Source organism: Actinia tenebrosa, unplaced genomic scaffold (assembly GCF_029948245.1).
Source record: "Actinia tenebrosa isolate PJP-AT-01 unplaced genomic scaffold, QUT_ActTen_1.0 PGA_scaffold1__47_contigs__length_23844297, whole genome shotgun sequence".
NCBI lineage: Eukaryota > Metazoa > Cnidaria > Anthozoa > Actiniaria > Actiniidae > Actinia > Actinia tenebrosa.
Window position 1 is genome coordinate 5,905,174 of NW_028292578.1, and position 13,405 is coordinate 5,918,578.

Genomic DNA, 13,405 nt, shown 5'->3' on the forward strand with positions numbered 1-13,405 from the left:
ATTGTGGTATTATATTTTTATTGTTAATAGCTTGCTCGTTTAATTACAAATATTATAACGTTTCATATAAAATGCAATATATTTACAATTAACCATGATCTATGATTTCAATTATTATTATTTTTCGTTTCATTCATTCGCCAATTCAAGTCATTAATAAATAATTACAATTATTATTTTATTCCTCAAGATTTTAAGTAATTTTAATAAATATCTGTTGATCTTGTTCGGTCTCATGATTGCTATCTTTTCCCAGCACAGCTGTATCACAATCTATTGCTTGTAACTCTATCCTGTTCAGTTATTAATCAACTAAAAGTATAATTTCCCTTGCCAAAGTAGCTCTTTCGTATCTCCTTTTGTTCAGCTGTCAATCATGTATGGTAGTTCACTCCTATTCGTGGTATTTGTCATCTGTAACTGGTTCTGGATCTCCCCTTTAGAACACGGTAGTCCATCTATTCGTCATGTTTGTTATCTGTAACTGGTTCTTGATTTCCCCTTCAGAACACGGAGTGTTACTTTGTCCAGTAGTTTTAGGATGGGCGGGGTTAGGGGGTATCTACTGGACAACTTCTTATGTATGATTGGCTTCTTAATGTAGTACCTATAGAAATAAAACCGTAAATAAATGGATTATCCCTGAGAGTGAACGAGCACGGCACGGGCATAATGAAATCTGTTGAGCCAATCATAGTACACGAGAATACTGCTCATTATCCCACTCCTTAGGTTCTCCTTCCCTTGAGCTTAAACACTTGTGGTTTTCGTCATTTTTATCAGTGATCATATTGACACAACAGGCAAAGGTGTGGACAGAGCTCTGTGATTGGCTGAACGGATTTTCGTCAAGTTCCGTGCCGTTACCGCGCAGGTTCACAGTCATGCACAATGAATCTGCTCTCGACAGGAAACCGCGCTTTCCTTTCTGGCTTGCGCAAGTCATTAGCATCAGTGATACAAACCTGAATTCTTCAGCATAAGACCTTGGTATACTAGCAGCCATATTCTCGCTATAATCCATGATGTTTTGGAGTATATACAGCTGCTGGTATAACAATACTGCGTGCTTTGGAGATAAATGTTTTCTACGAGTTGAGATAATATTTAACTGACGTTCCATCATTCGTTCTACGAATGTTTCCTGCAGAGTAATAATACATTCACACGAGTTAAAACAACAAGGTCAAATATTACAGATATACTTTCTCACAGTCATTGAGCAAAAGAAAACAAGTGAAAACGACTAGTCTACAATATTTCTTACTTACAGTAGAAGAATTAGAATCCATCAGGCTAACCAACCAGCATATGTTCAGAGCATTTCCTTCGACTGGAAAAATTATCGCCTTGGAGAAATATAAAATGTGTTAAAACGAATCATTGGTTTTGGTTGTAATATTTCAAACACGCGAGAGAGTTCTTCTTCCTTCCTTCCTCCGTGTTTGGAAATCTGAGGAAGAACTCTCTCAAGTGTTTGATATTACTTCTCAAACTACACCTTTTGCTGTTCATTAACCGCAAAGGAATATTCATTCAAGCGAAAAAGCATTATCATTAGCGCGAAGAGGCACACAATAACGCGAACGGAGTTTCAAGAGCGCGATGGAACATTCATTAAGGAATTTAGCATAACATTGGACAATCATGAATATGTTTGTGCAGGTTCATTAGCGTTTTCGAAGTTTCATTAGCGCCTTTGTGCAATCAATAGACAAAACCACACATTCAATAACGGTTTTTGGACATTCATTAGCGCAATACATTATTACTTTACTTTTTACACGGGAATTGTAGGATTTTAGCTAGAAGGCAAGGCATTCCACTCGGAGAGCTAAGAAAAAGATTGCTTCTTAGAGCGACTACAAGAAACATAAATGTTATCACGCAACAAAAATGCATGCAGTGGTACAACCACATGCAAACCTATCTTCCCAGATGTATGAATAGAGAAGCAATTCAAGGATAAATACACTTCTTTCTTCAATACCTAACGCCATGTTTTCTTTGTAAAGAACGGTTATATTCATGGGTTGTAAAAAATGTAAAGAAAGCTAAAATCCTACAATTCCCGTGTAAAAAGTAAAGTAATAATGTATTGCGCTAATGAATGTCCAAAAACCGTTATTGAATGTGTGGTTTTGTCTATTGATTGCACAAAGGCGCTAATGAAACTTCGAAAACGCTAATGAACCTGCACAAACATATTCATGATTGTCCAATGTTATGCTAAATTCCTTAATGAATGTTCCATCGCGCTCTTGAAACTCCGTTCGCGTTATTGTGTGCCTCTTCGCGCTAATGATAATGCTTTTTCGCTTGAATGAATATTCCTTTGCGGTTAATGAACAGCAAAAGGTGTAATGAATATTTCTTGGAGAAAATCAAAGAAAAAGTTTACGAAATTTAATGCAAATTAAGAACACATTTCCAAACCACCGTCACAGTAGTGATTTGCTTTGTTTTCTCCTCATTAAATATTCATGAGTTTTAGAAAAATAAATACATAATATAGTTAAAATATTCCCATTCAATATTCACAGTTAAAATATACCTGATGAACGGCAGCTACTATTTCGTACAACAAGGAAGTAACACAGTCTGTTATTTCATTAATCAATTCACTTGTCTAAAACGAAAAGACCAAAAAGATGCTTATCATCATGTGGGAGGGAAGGAAGGAAGGATGAATGGATGGATGGATGGAGGGTCGGAGGGAGGGAGGGAGGGATAGATGAAGGAATGGGAGGGAGGGAGGGATAGATGAAGGAATGGGAGGGAGGGAGGGAGGGATGGATGGATGGATGGATGGAGGGAGGGAGGGAGGGAGGGAAGGAAGGAAAGAAGGAAGGAAGGAAGGAGAGAGAGAAGGGAAGGTATTTGAAACACATTATGATCTCTAAGAGAAAAACTGTCAACAGAAAGAACAAATATTATCCTTTATATTCTTCATATACTCACCTCATCCTCTCGTCTGGACAGTACTGAATCCTGACTTGTTCCCATCAACAGTAGCTGAGCAGCAGGTGATATCTTAGGAGGTTCTGACTTGGGACGCGATAATGTTGGTGTAGCCATGATTGACTCAAGAAGATCAACCAAAGATTGTCCTCTACATAGGTAGTTAATACACAAATTTAAAATAAATTAGCATACACAGTGCTAAAAAATACATTTATCAGACCTTCATCAGTGTAAATGTCTTCAACTCAAACCCAAGTCTGAATCCCATGGACTGAACATTATTTTTTAGTTACAGGATGGTATAAATGTTGAGTGTATGATGTCACAGACTCCAAAAAGTAATCGTAAAAATATCATACTTTTGTCCTGAATATCGAGAAAATGCTTCATACAGTGATTATTGGACCTTTAAAGAGTATTCTTAGGAAGTTTCAGCTGAATCCAAGTTTGAGCGATTTTCGTCAGAGTAGCACTTTAATTATATTAAACAGGTTTGAAATGTGAAAATTTTACATCTGAGGAGACAAAACAGAAAACAGATTGGAAATACAGATGCAATGAACCAAAAGTTCTTACTTGTTAGTTTTAAGGACGTTCAAGCGTGATGGTAGAATTTCTGTTTCTCTGAACATACAGATCAAACATTCCAGTAACACCACTACAAAACTGCAACAAAAATAGTCAATTAAAAACATACCTAAACACATTTCAGAAATGTCTACTTGACACATCTGAAAGGTCTGGGAATACTGTCATGCAAAATATTAGATTTTGAAAGGAATATTTGAAATATTTTTCCCATAGTTAACTTACTCAAATTCATCAGATCGATTGTTGCCTTTCCGTCTTGAAGGAATTGAAGGAGAATTAGGCAGATAAAGTTTGACTTGAACAACTATGAACTGGAAGAGCTCTGAAGACTGAAGGTATATTATGAAAACTTTAGTATAACTATAGTGTACTCAACTCTAACATCTGGGGTTTCAGGTGCGAATTCCTGGACTTGGCATTACACCATGTGAGAGTAGAGCTTGTTGGATCCCTCCCTAGCCAACTCCCTAGCCTTGATTCAAAGGTTTTTCTCTGGGTTCTCCAATTTTCTACTCTGGGCTCCTGAGGTTCCATTTCACTTCCTGTAGTTATAACAAGCATGTGCCAAAGGCACAAGGGAGCGTTTTGGAGTCCAGGGTAAAAGTTTTCCTCTGTCCTCAAAACCTACCACTCTAAACTCCAATTCAATCTGTGAATCAGCCATGTCATGACTTAAGTCAATTACCCAGAAGTTTTTTAGGCTGTGTTCATAATGTATGGCAGAAGGGGAAGGAGGGGGGTTGGGGGCAGGTGAAATCTTTAAATGACAAAAAAATTCTTAAGACCCCCCTTGATGTCCCCCCAAAAATAACTTCCCCCCCAGGCAAACTCTCGTAGCTCCTTCTGAAAATTTTGTATCTCCCCCCCAATTCTCTGAAAACATTTTTCAAACCCCCCTAAATTTTACCTGCCCCCACCCCCCCCTGCCATACATTATGAATGCAGCCTTAGGGTTTGATAAAATTGATATTTTACTGCTGGGGTCCCAGTGATCTTCATGGCAACAGTTTAGCTCCATACCTTCCAGAAGAATTTTTTAAGAGAGAAGCTTTTCTGAGCACCAGTCAACAATTCATTGATTAAAACAAAGGTTTTCTCCATTCTGTGTGATTGGAGAATCTCTGTCTTGAGTTGGTTGAATAAAGTGAGTAGCTGAGAACTGAAAAATCATAATTATATCACTTATTTACTAGCCCAAAATATTTTTTTTAAAATCATATTTATTTTCACATTTTGCAGGTGTATATCTTACTTGTCAACTTTTGAGAATGATCTTGGTGATGAGCATGCTACTGGGAAACCTTGACCTTCAAAATGCAATGTAGATTTCTGCAATAATACAAGCACCAACTCATTAACATGGCAGTAAATGTGGGCAACAAAATTTCACAACAACTGTACTAATTGTCATGAAACACTATTGTTGCATTGCAAGTTGCTGAGCAAAATTTGATGATGTTGCTCATATTAGCAATCTGCACTCAACAAATTTTTATTGATGTGTATGCATTGTGTAGTAAAAACTCTCATAAGTTGCAACAATTAAAAGTTGCTGCATGTGTAATAGTAATACGAGCAACAGTTGCTCTGCAGCTTGCAACACAACAATGTTGCACAACAAGTTGTGTGATTCTGTTGCTGTTTTTATCGCACCTTTTGCTTGATGTATTTTATAACATTCCTATTAGGAGCATCACTTTGTGATTGTTCTATTGCTTTAAATATAATTGGGAATAATCATAACAGGGAAAATCTTACCAAGATGCAGTTATTCCATGTGCTTTTCAAAAACGCAAACATAGGTGATCCCTGTTCTAGTATATACATATGTATCTGTGAAATATTGTCAGCACTGCCTTCAGTCACATAGGTACTCTCTTCTTCCACTGTCTGATGGGTTTCATCAACACTTCTTGTTCTACTTGAACGCCATGATGCTTTAATGGTTGATGTTTGTGGTAAATCAAGAGATGATGGTCTACCTGGCCTGTCATCACTGTAATCTGTCTTTACTTGAGACAAATCCAGTTCATTACTGCTTGAGCTTGAATTAAGCTCTTTGCTTTCACTATCATGTTTTTGTCTTGATTTTCTTGGCTGTTGCTTGATCTTAGAATAAGAATCTAACCTATGTCCTTTATGTGAGGGGGGGAGGGGTAAACGTCGTCCTGAGGAAGGTACACATAAACTATTATGTCTCTCAGTTGAAGAAGATGCTTGAAATCTTTCCTGTTCTATAAGTTGAGGAATACTCCCTTCAGATACACTCATTTTATTAGAATTCCTTGATATCTTTTTCATATAACTTCCTTCTTCTGCAATTATTCTGTCCTTATTATAATGGTAATGTGATGCTGAAGGTACTGTAGTACTATCCTGTTCATCCTCCAGGTTTAGTCGTAGCAAGGCCGATGCTGTCAGAAGTGGAGTTTGAAGTGCTTGTCGTGGTGATGGCAAGTCTTTAGTTGTTTTGGTTTGTGTTTTTTGAGGACCTGTTGTTTTATAAGTCACTATGATATGTTGTGTCTGTGTTCTTAAATCACCACCAATGAATTCTGGAATGTCATGGATCTACAAATAGAAAAAATTGTTCACAAATACTTTATAAATTCATTTGTATACAAGTGTGTCAGGTGGCAACAAATACTTTATGTAATTACTTACTGAGAAACAAAAATAAGCACACAAAAGAATAAATTTACAATTATAGTGAATAAACAATTAACGTAAGTTTAATTATGTCCACTGGGCTTTATACTAAAATCACAAACTATAAACAAATCAACACCTTTCAAAATTTTTGATATTCATCAAAAATACGTACAGTACAATATATATAATTTTATGCATTTTCTTGAAAACAAAAATTAAGAAAGCAAAAATATTACGAAAAATAATAAAATAAAGGAAGTAAAGTGGCAGGTGTTATCACTATGGCCCTGTGGAGAGAGAAGGTAGGCTATTAACTATAATGGATTTAGATATATTCAAATGAAAATACTAGTTCTATGAAGATGTCTTTTCACCTAATAAATAATGCACAAAATCAGTCATCATTTAAATTATGAAAGTTGAGCTGTGTGTCAAGGAGATGGCTGGTAAATAATACGCCAAAATCCGAATAAATTGATCTAAGATCAAAAAAATATTGAAAATGAGGAAGAAAAAGTTATAAAAAACAGTATAATTTAGTATTAAACAGCTTTTTTGGGAAAGATTTAAGAAAGGAAAAAATATAATACAACGTAATAATAAAACAACTGGCGCTTCAAAAAGGACTTAAAGAATATCTTGTTCTATTATGGGGGATAACTTTAGCTGCTGAATGTTCCTGCTAAGCTAATAGCTTCGTATAACTCTTGTTCTAGCTGCTATATTAGCCTTTATTTATTGACAATGCGTGGATAAATAACTGTGAAATACAGTAACCAATAGATCATATCCTATCTATTTGGCTTACACTCAGAAAAATAAACCAGAGTCTTGGCAACAAGGTTTATTTATAGATGGAGAATTCCTGTAAGGAAAATCTAAGCGGTTTTGGTTACTGATGATAGTTTTATGACAATGATAAACCATATCCTGGATAAGGATTGAAGTGATGACAATATCGTAAACTACTGAACATTGACTTGAATAAGCCATACTTACCAACTCTACATTTGTAATAGTAGAAAGATCTACAGTAATACGAATATCTCTAGGTAATTTAGGTGGATTTTCCGTAATATAAAGCATGTTATCTCCCAATACAGCAAACATGAAGGACTTGTTGAATCCATCAGCAACAATCACACACCGATCGATCACTCGAATTCCTTCGTATCTTTCCTGGGGAAGAGTACGCTTTAAATAATTGTAAACTTTTTGATACTTCTGTTGACAGTCGTCCATTTTATAATCTATCAGCTTCCGATCTCGCCATTATGGTAAATAGTGGTTAATATTTTCAAATTATCCTTCATAAGTTCGATCAAACCAAAGTCTGGTTTTTGCCAGTTGAACAACTCAAGATGACATCACTTGCCCCATTAACCAATCACAAGCTTTATCAAATCACACAAAGGGATTCCCATTCAAAAAACCCTTTTTTTAACTAACTTAAAGCTTTAAGACAACAAAACTTGAAAGTCCATAAACATGCTAGCACTGAAATAACCAAGGATTTTGAGCCATTCAAAAGATAAACAGGTTTAGATCAACATTTCCCCAAAGGACTAGAAATGACGTCAATAAATACATCAATTTGACGTCACACAATCGGATAAAATCATGAAAGGCTTATTGAAAAAAAATACGAAAGAATTCTTTTGAAACTAAGCCATTACTAGTAAACAATAACTGAATGAAAACGAATTAATGCGACAACAAACATTATTGAAAACAAAACAATGTACCTGAAGCGCTCAGAAAACACGCGGAATGGAGGATTGGAAACGCTTGACCTCCGTTGGCTAAACGAAACTCAGCTCAGAATAAAAAGTACATCAATAGAAGGTTCCATGTTTACCATTCATTGGATCCAGTCTGGGGCCCAATTATTTCCCTTGAAAAACACCTTAAATAACAGCGATACTCGTGGGTTGACAGCTTGTTTATGAGAGTAATTTATACCTAATATTTTCAGTGTCTGATTCCATGGCTTTCTCTAAAGAAATACAAGTCTGTTATCTAACTCCGAAGTCCGCCCTTGTCGACAAGCCCGGGGGGGTACTCCGCCAGGATTTGGGTAGGGGTGTTCCGCTGGGATTCTGAAAGGGGTACTCTGTTTATGACAAAAAAACTCAAATTTGTAGACCTTGTTTATGACAAAAGATATAATTAATTGCACTGAGTTCCTGTTTCAATAGCCCACTTCCGAGATATGCTTCGCTTGTCACGCACAAAGGTTTCAGTATGAGGCTACGTGCTAAATTAAATTAATTCTTACCGCCTGTCACGAATGACTGAGCATTTAGCACGTAGCCTCATACTGAAACCTTTGTGCGTGACAAGCGAAGCATATCTCAGAAGTGGGCTATTATCATGCCAGCTCGCGTATTGCTTTTTGAAGACCAAAGTAACCAGTTTCGGTCAATACGAAAGGAGAAACCCTGAATATGACAGGAAACTCAGGAAAAAATTGGAACTAGAGTGAAATTGCATACCCTGTTTATGACAAGAAGCTTGAAAAACCATACCCTGTTCAGCGGATCATCCCCGTATAGTCCACATATGGGAGTACCCCCCCCCCCCCCCCCCCCCCCCCGGGTCGACAAGTCTCTAGTCGATAAGGTAGCTAGTAACACGGATCACCGAAGCCTACTAAAAGAATTCAGTCATCGCCCCTAAAAGAACCGGTCAGGCATGGACTCTGAGTCTTGGGGAGGTATGCAGAATTACCGTTATCCAGGGATCAAGTTTGCACTGACAATGAAAGCGTGACGTTTTTAGCAATAAATCAGACTGCCATTTACGTAATAAATAAGAAATAGATAATACTAGTTAATAAATAGCGACACTAGAGTGCAAACAATTGAGTGACCACAGTAAATCCGTGTATTTAGTAATTAGTGTTTCACGCTTAATCGTTTGCAACTCTACCAAATTTGCATCAAAGGATGTTTCACATATTAGGTAGGCTATTTTTGTGTACTGCTTTGTTGTAATGTATTTCGTACTTTTTGGCATTGGCAAAAAAGCCTATTATACATGCACCAGTCATTTGACATCCCCCGCACCCCCCCCCCCCCCTACCCCCCACCCCTCCCGAGGCATACCCAGGGGCATAGCGATAAGATTCGAAATCCACCTGGAAGTCTTTGAAACAACTTTTTAATGTAGGCAAAGCAAAAAATGCAAACTCCTGTCGAGCAAACGAAAAGGACTTATTTAATCACTTCAAGACGCTTAATAGCTCCCAGACATCTGCAGTAAATACTACGGAGACCTTAGAACAGTCGCAAAGTCAAGGGGAATTAGATTTTTCCATTACAGATCAAGAAGTATATGAAGTTCTAAGTAACCTAAAGAAACATAAAGCTCCCGGCCCTGATAATATTCCAAATGAGCTATTGATAACGGGAAAGGAAGCACTAAAAGGACACCTAACGGTAATTTTCAATAAAATCCTAGACAACGGAAAGTTTCCCTCTTCATGGAATCTAGGATATATTGTTCCATTGCATAAAAAGGACGATCCAACGAAAGCTGAAAATTACCGTGGAATAACACTCCTTTCTGCAATTGGCAAAGTTTTTACGGCAATACTTAACAAACGGCTCTATGATTACCTAACTACGAATAATATAATTAAACAGGAACAGGGTGGGTTTAGAAAAAAGCACGGAACAACAGATAGTATTTTTATTCTGAAATCCGTAATCGATAAATATGTTAAAAGTAAGCCACGGAAGAAAAATAATTTCCTTTTTTCCTGCTTTGTAGATTTTCAAAAAGCGTTTGACTGCATCCCAAGGAAAAAATTAATGGCAAAACTTGAAAATGTTGGTATAAATGGAAATTTTCTAAGAGTGATACAATCGATGTACTCCACTGATCAATCAGCAATCAAAGTAAATGGACACATTTCTCCGACATTTTCCTGTTATATGGGTGTTAAACAAGGCTGTATGCTGAGCCCTACGTTATTTAATTTATATCTTCACGATCTGCCTGACTCATTAAATTCGTGTAACAACAATGATGTAATGTTGAATGGCAAACCGATTAGTACTCTTTTATATGCAGATGACCTGGTTCTGTTCTCTAAATCTGCTAAAGGGCTTCAGAAATATCTCGACAAGCTAGAGGCATTTTGTGAACAATCAGGCTTAACAGTTAATATAACAAAGACAAAAGTGATGGTTTTCAATAATACAGGGAAGACAATGAATAACTTCCAATTCTATTTGAACAAATCTAAACTAGAAAACGTTAAATCATATAAATATTTAGGATTAAATTTTACAACCTTTGGAAACTTTACGTTTGCAAAACAAGAATTAAAAAAAGCTGCATTAAAGGCACTATTTCAGATGAAAAAACAAATGGGTGAATTTTTCACATCCAATATCAAATTAACTATAAAACTGTTTGACTCGCTTGTTACACCAATACTTCTATACGCAAGTGAGATATGGGGTATCGAAACATTAAGCACCAAAGACCAAGAGCCCATGGAACTTGTTCATTTGAAATTTTGCAAAATGCTCCTCAAGGTGACAAAGAATGCTAGTAACCTTGCATGCAGAGCTGAGTTAGGAAGGTTTCCGCTAAAATGCAAAGCATGCAGTAGAAGCTTTAAATTCTGGCATAAAATTATAAAGTCGGAACTACACCCAAAAAAACTTTCAGCCGAAGTCTACCAAGATATTAAAAATGAAACTAAAAAAGCCTTTTGGAGCATAAAAATTAAAACTACTTTAGAACAACTCGGATTGGGGATAATTTGGATGAAACAAAAGGAACTTTCTCCAAGATGGTATGAATATGGAAAAATAATAACCCAAAGAATATATGACATTGAGAGGCAAATTTTATGGAGTAATCTCCACAATGATGAAAGAAAAGACGACAGACATAAAAATAAACTCAGAGTCTTTCGTCAGTTCAAAACGGATTATAACTTTGAAGAATATTTAAGTCAAGTCACCAATATTAAGCACAGAGTGGCGCTTACAAAATTAAGAATTAGTAACCATAAGCTTGAAGTAGAAACGGGGAGGTATAAGAGGCCTTATCTCATTTACGATGAAAGGATTTGCCCAGTGTGTAAGTCGGGAGTAGAAAACGAAAAACACTTTCTAGTTTGGTGTCCACTATATGACTCTCATAGAAACGACTTAAGAGAGTTCATAGAAAAAAACACCAGCATTAATTTCAACAATATGAGCGCTGACAGTCGTTTTATGTTCTTAATCAATTCAAAATCAGCGTCTCTACAAAGAGCCATATCAGCATACATTCATCAATGTATGCTGATACGTGAAAATGAATTAAGAAAATTACCTAATACATAGTATATATATATACCTATAATATATTTGGAATCAAACACTCATGTACTATTAGTATAAGGTGCCAAATAAAATTGTATTGTATAAAATTGTATTGTATTGTAGCGAGGATTTTTCACTTGCATTTTTTCGTTTTGGGGACTGGGACAGAGTGAGCTCCTCGTGTGAGTTTACGTTGTCATGGAGGTGAGACGAAGAAGGTAAGGTTTCATCGCATTTTATTATGTTTTTCTGGGCATCGATCGAAAAATGGCTTTTCATCTATTCGATGATAAAGAAAAAGAAAAAGACAAACACTTCAATCTATTTCTTTGTCGGCGAACACGTTTCTGCAAAAGAAATTAAATATCCAAAAATAAACTGCTCAAAAGATGATGCGCGCGGGGACTTCAGTTTTACTTTCTTTCCCGTGGGGCGGGGCTTTCATTACCTTTCACTGAGGGAAACAGTGAATGCCTCAGGTATGCCTCGGGGTGGATGGGGGGGTTGCGGGCAGGGTATCAAATGACTGGTGCAACATGGAAACTGCGATTTGACTTTTTTTCGCGCTAACTGGGATTTAGGTCACTAGAAATGGGATAAAACAATCAGGATTCCCACAGGTAGCCCACATAACAATCCTGTAATAGTCAGATAGACACAAAAGAAAACAATAGTTAGGGTCTACAAATGTGTATTAATCTAATTTCTATTTCACAGGTTTAATGACTTCACTCTACTGTGGGATACTTGACAAAATGCCAGAGACACTAGGAAACCCTAGAACTTTAAGGAGTCTCGAAACAGTGTTTCTTGAGCACGCGCGCTCTATAAACTTTTAATATTCAAACTGAAAAAATCAAAAACTCTGTGGTGTAATTTCTTCAAATTTTGCATATGGCTCTAGTTTATGTTTTCGAAAACTTAAGGAAAAATTTAAAAAATTCTGTAAGAGGGAACTATTCCAAACAAATTTTATTGATTTTTAAGAAATTCCTATTACAGATTTTTCTCTTTTTGCCAAAAAGATTACGATACAAAGTGGAAATATTCCGGTTTTTAAAAAATTTCACCATTCGGTTCCTGAGTTATGATTTTTTAAATAAACATTTTTGATGGCATAACAAGGTTACTGATGCTGTCATAGCAACGTCTTACGTCATATTTTCCCATGCTCATTGTGATCTTTGGTTTATAGTCTTTTGCATTCCTGGTTTACTTGCTGTCATATTATGGCCATATTAACTTTTTTTAGTTCATAATTGTAACTTTTCAACCTCCTTAAGAGCCGTGATTGGTTACAGTATGTATCACAAAAATTGGTTGAAAAATGGCATTAGCAATCACAAGCTCCTTGCACTAAAGGATAACAATTGCCTTGAGTATCGATAAAATGGCAGTGCAGCTGTAAAGCAATTAAAAAAACATTTTTGGGAGTAAAATCTACAAAGCTTTTCGCTGTTGTATCACAGCGTGGGACAATCACAACAGAGCTAGGCTCCAAACTAAGTGAAAGCCCAAAGATCGAATTAGAATTTAGAAGTCGATTTTTGAGGAGGAAAACTGGAGAAAAACCCTCAAAGCACAGGAGAGAACCAACAAATAACTCTACTCACATACGACATCGAACTCGGGGCGCATTGGTAAGAGGCGGCGCATTAGCAGCGCACGCCACCGGTGCTTCACATCAAATATACGATCATTGTTTAAGGAAGCACACACTCTAGCTTTGATTCCAAACAAGAGCATGCATATTACACACCATAGTGTAGAGTCTTCAGCATTTCATTGAGCATATGCAATAAGAATGACAGGGCTCTGGGATTGAGAGTGGTTTTACACTTAAAACAGGCAAACAAATAAAACTACTAAAA

At 36.5% G+C, this 13,405-nt stretch overlaps 1 protein-coding gene across 1 annotated transcript; it reads right to left on the reverse strand.

Moving 5' to 3' along the window:
- Position 1: 1 nt before the first annotated feature.
- On the reverse strand, positions 2-7,703 carry LOC116305444 (uncharacterized protein C12orf56). Its single transcript, XM_089033268.1, has 11 exons — positions 7,207-7,703; positions 5,314-6,126; positions 4,808-4,884; positions 4,576-4,714; positions 3,778-3,884; positions 3,541-3,630; positions 2,962-3,112; positions 2,555-2,629; positions 1,272-1,349; positions 966-1,144; positions 2-607 (listed from the first exon to the last, which is right to left on the reverse strand). Exons 1-11 carry the CDS (start codon positions 7,447-7,449, stop codon positions 475-477), a joined length of 2,085 nt encoding a protein of 694 aa, XP_088889394.1. The 5' UTR covers positions 7,450-7,703; the 3' UTR covers positions 2-474.
- Positions 7,704-13,405: the final 5,702 nt, after the last annotated feature.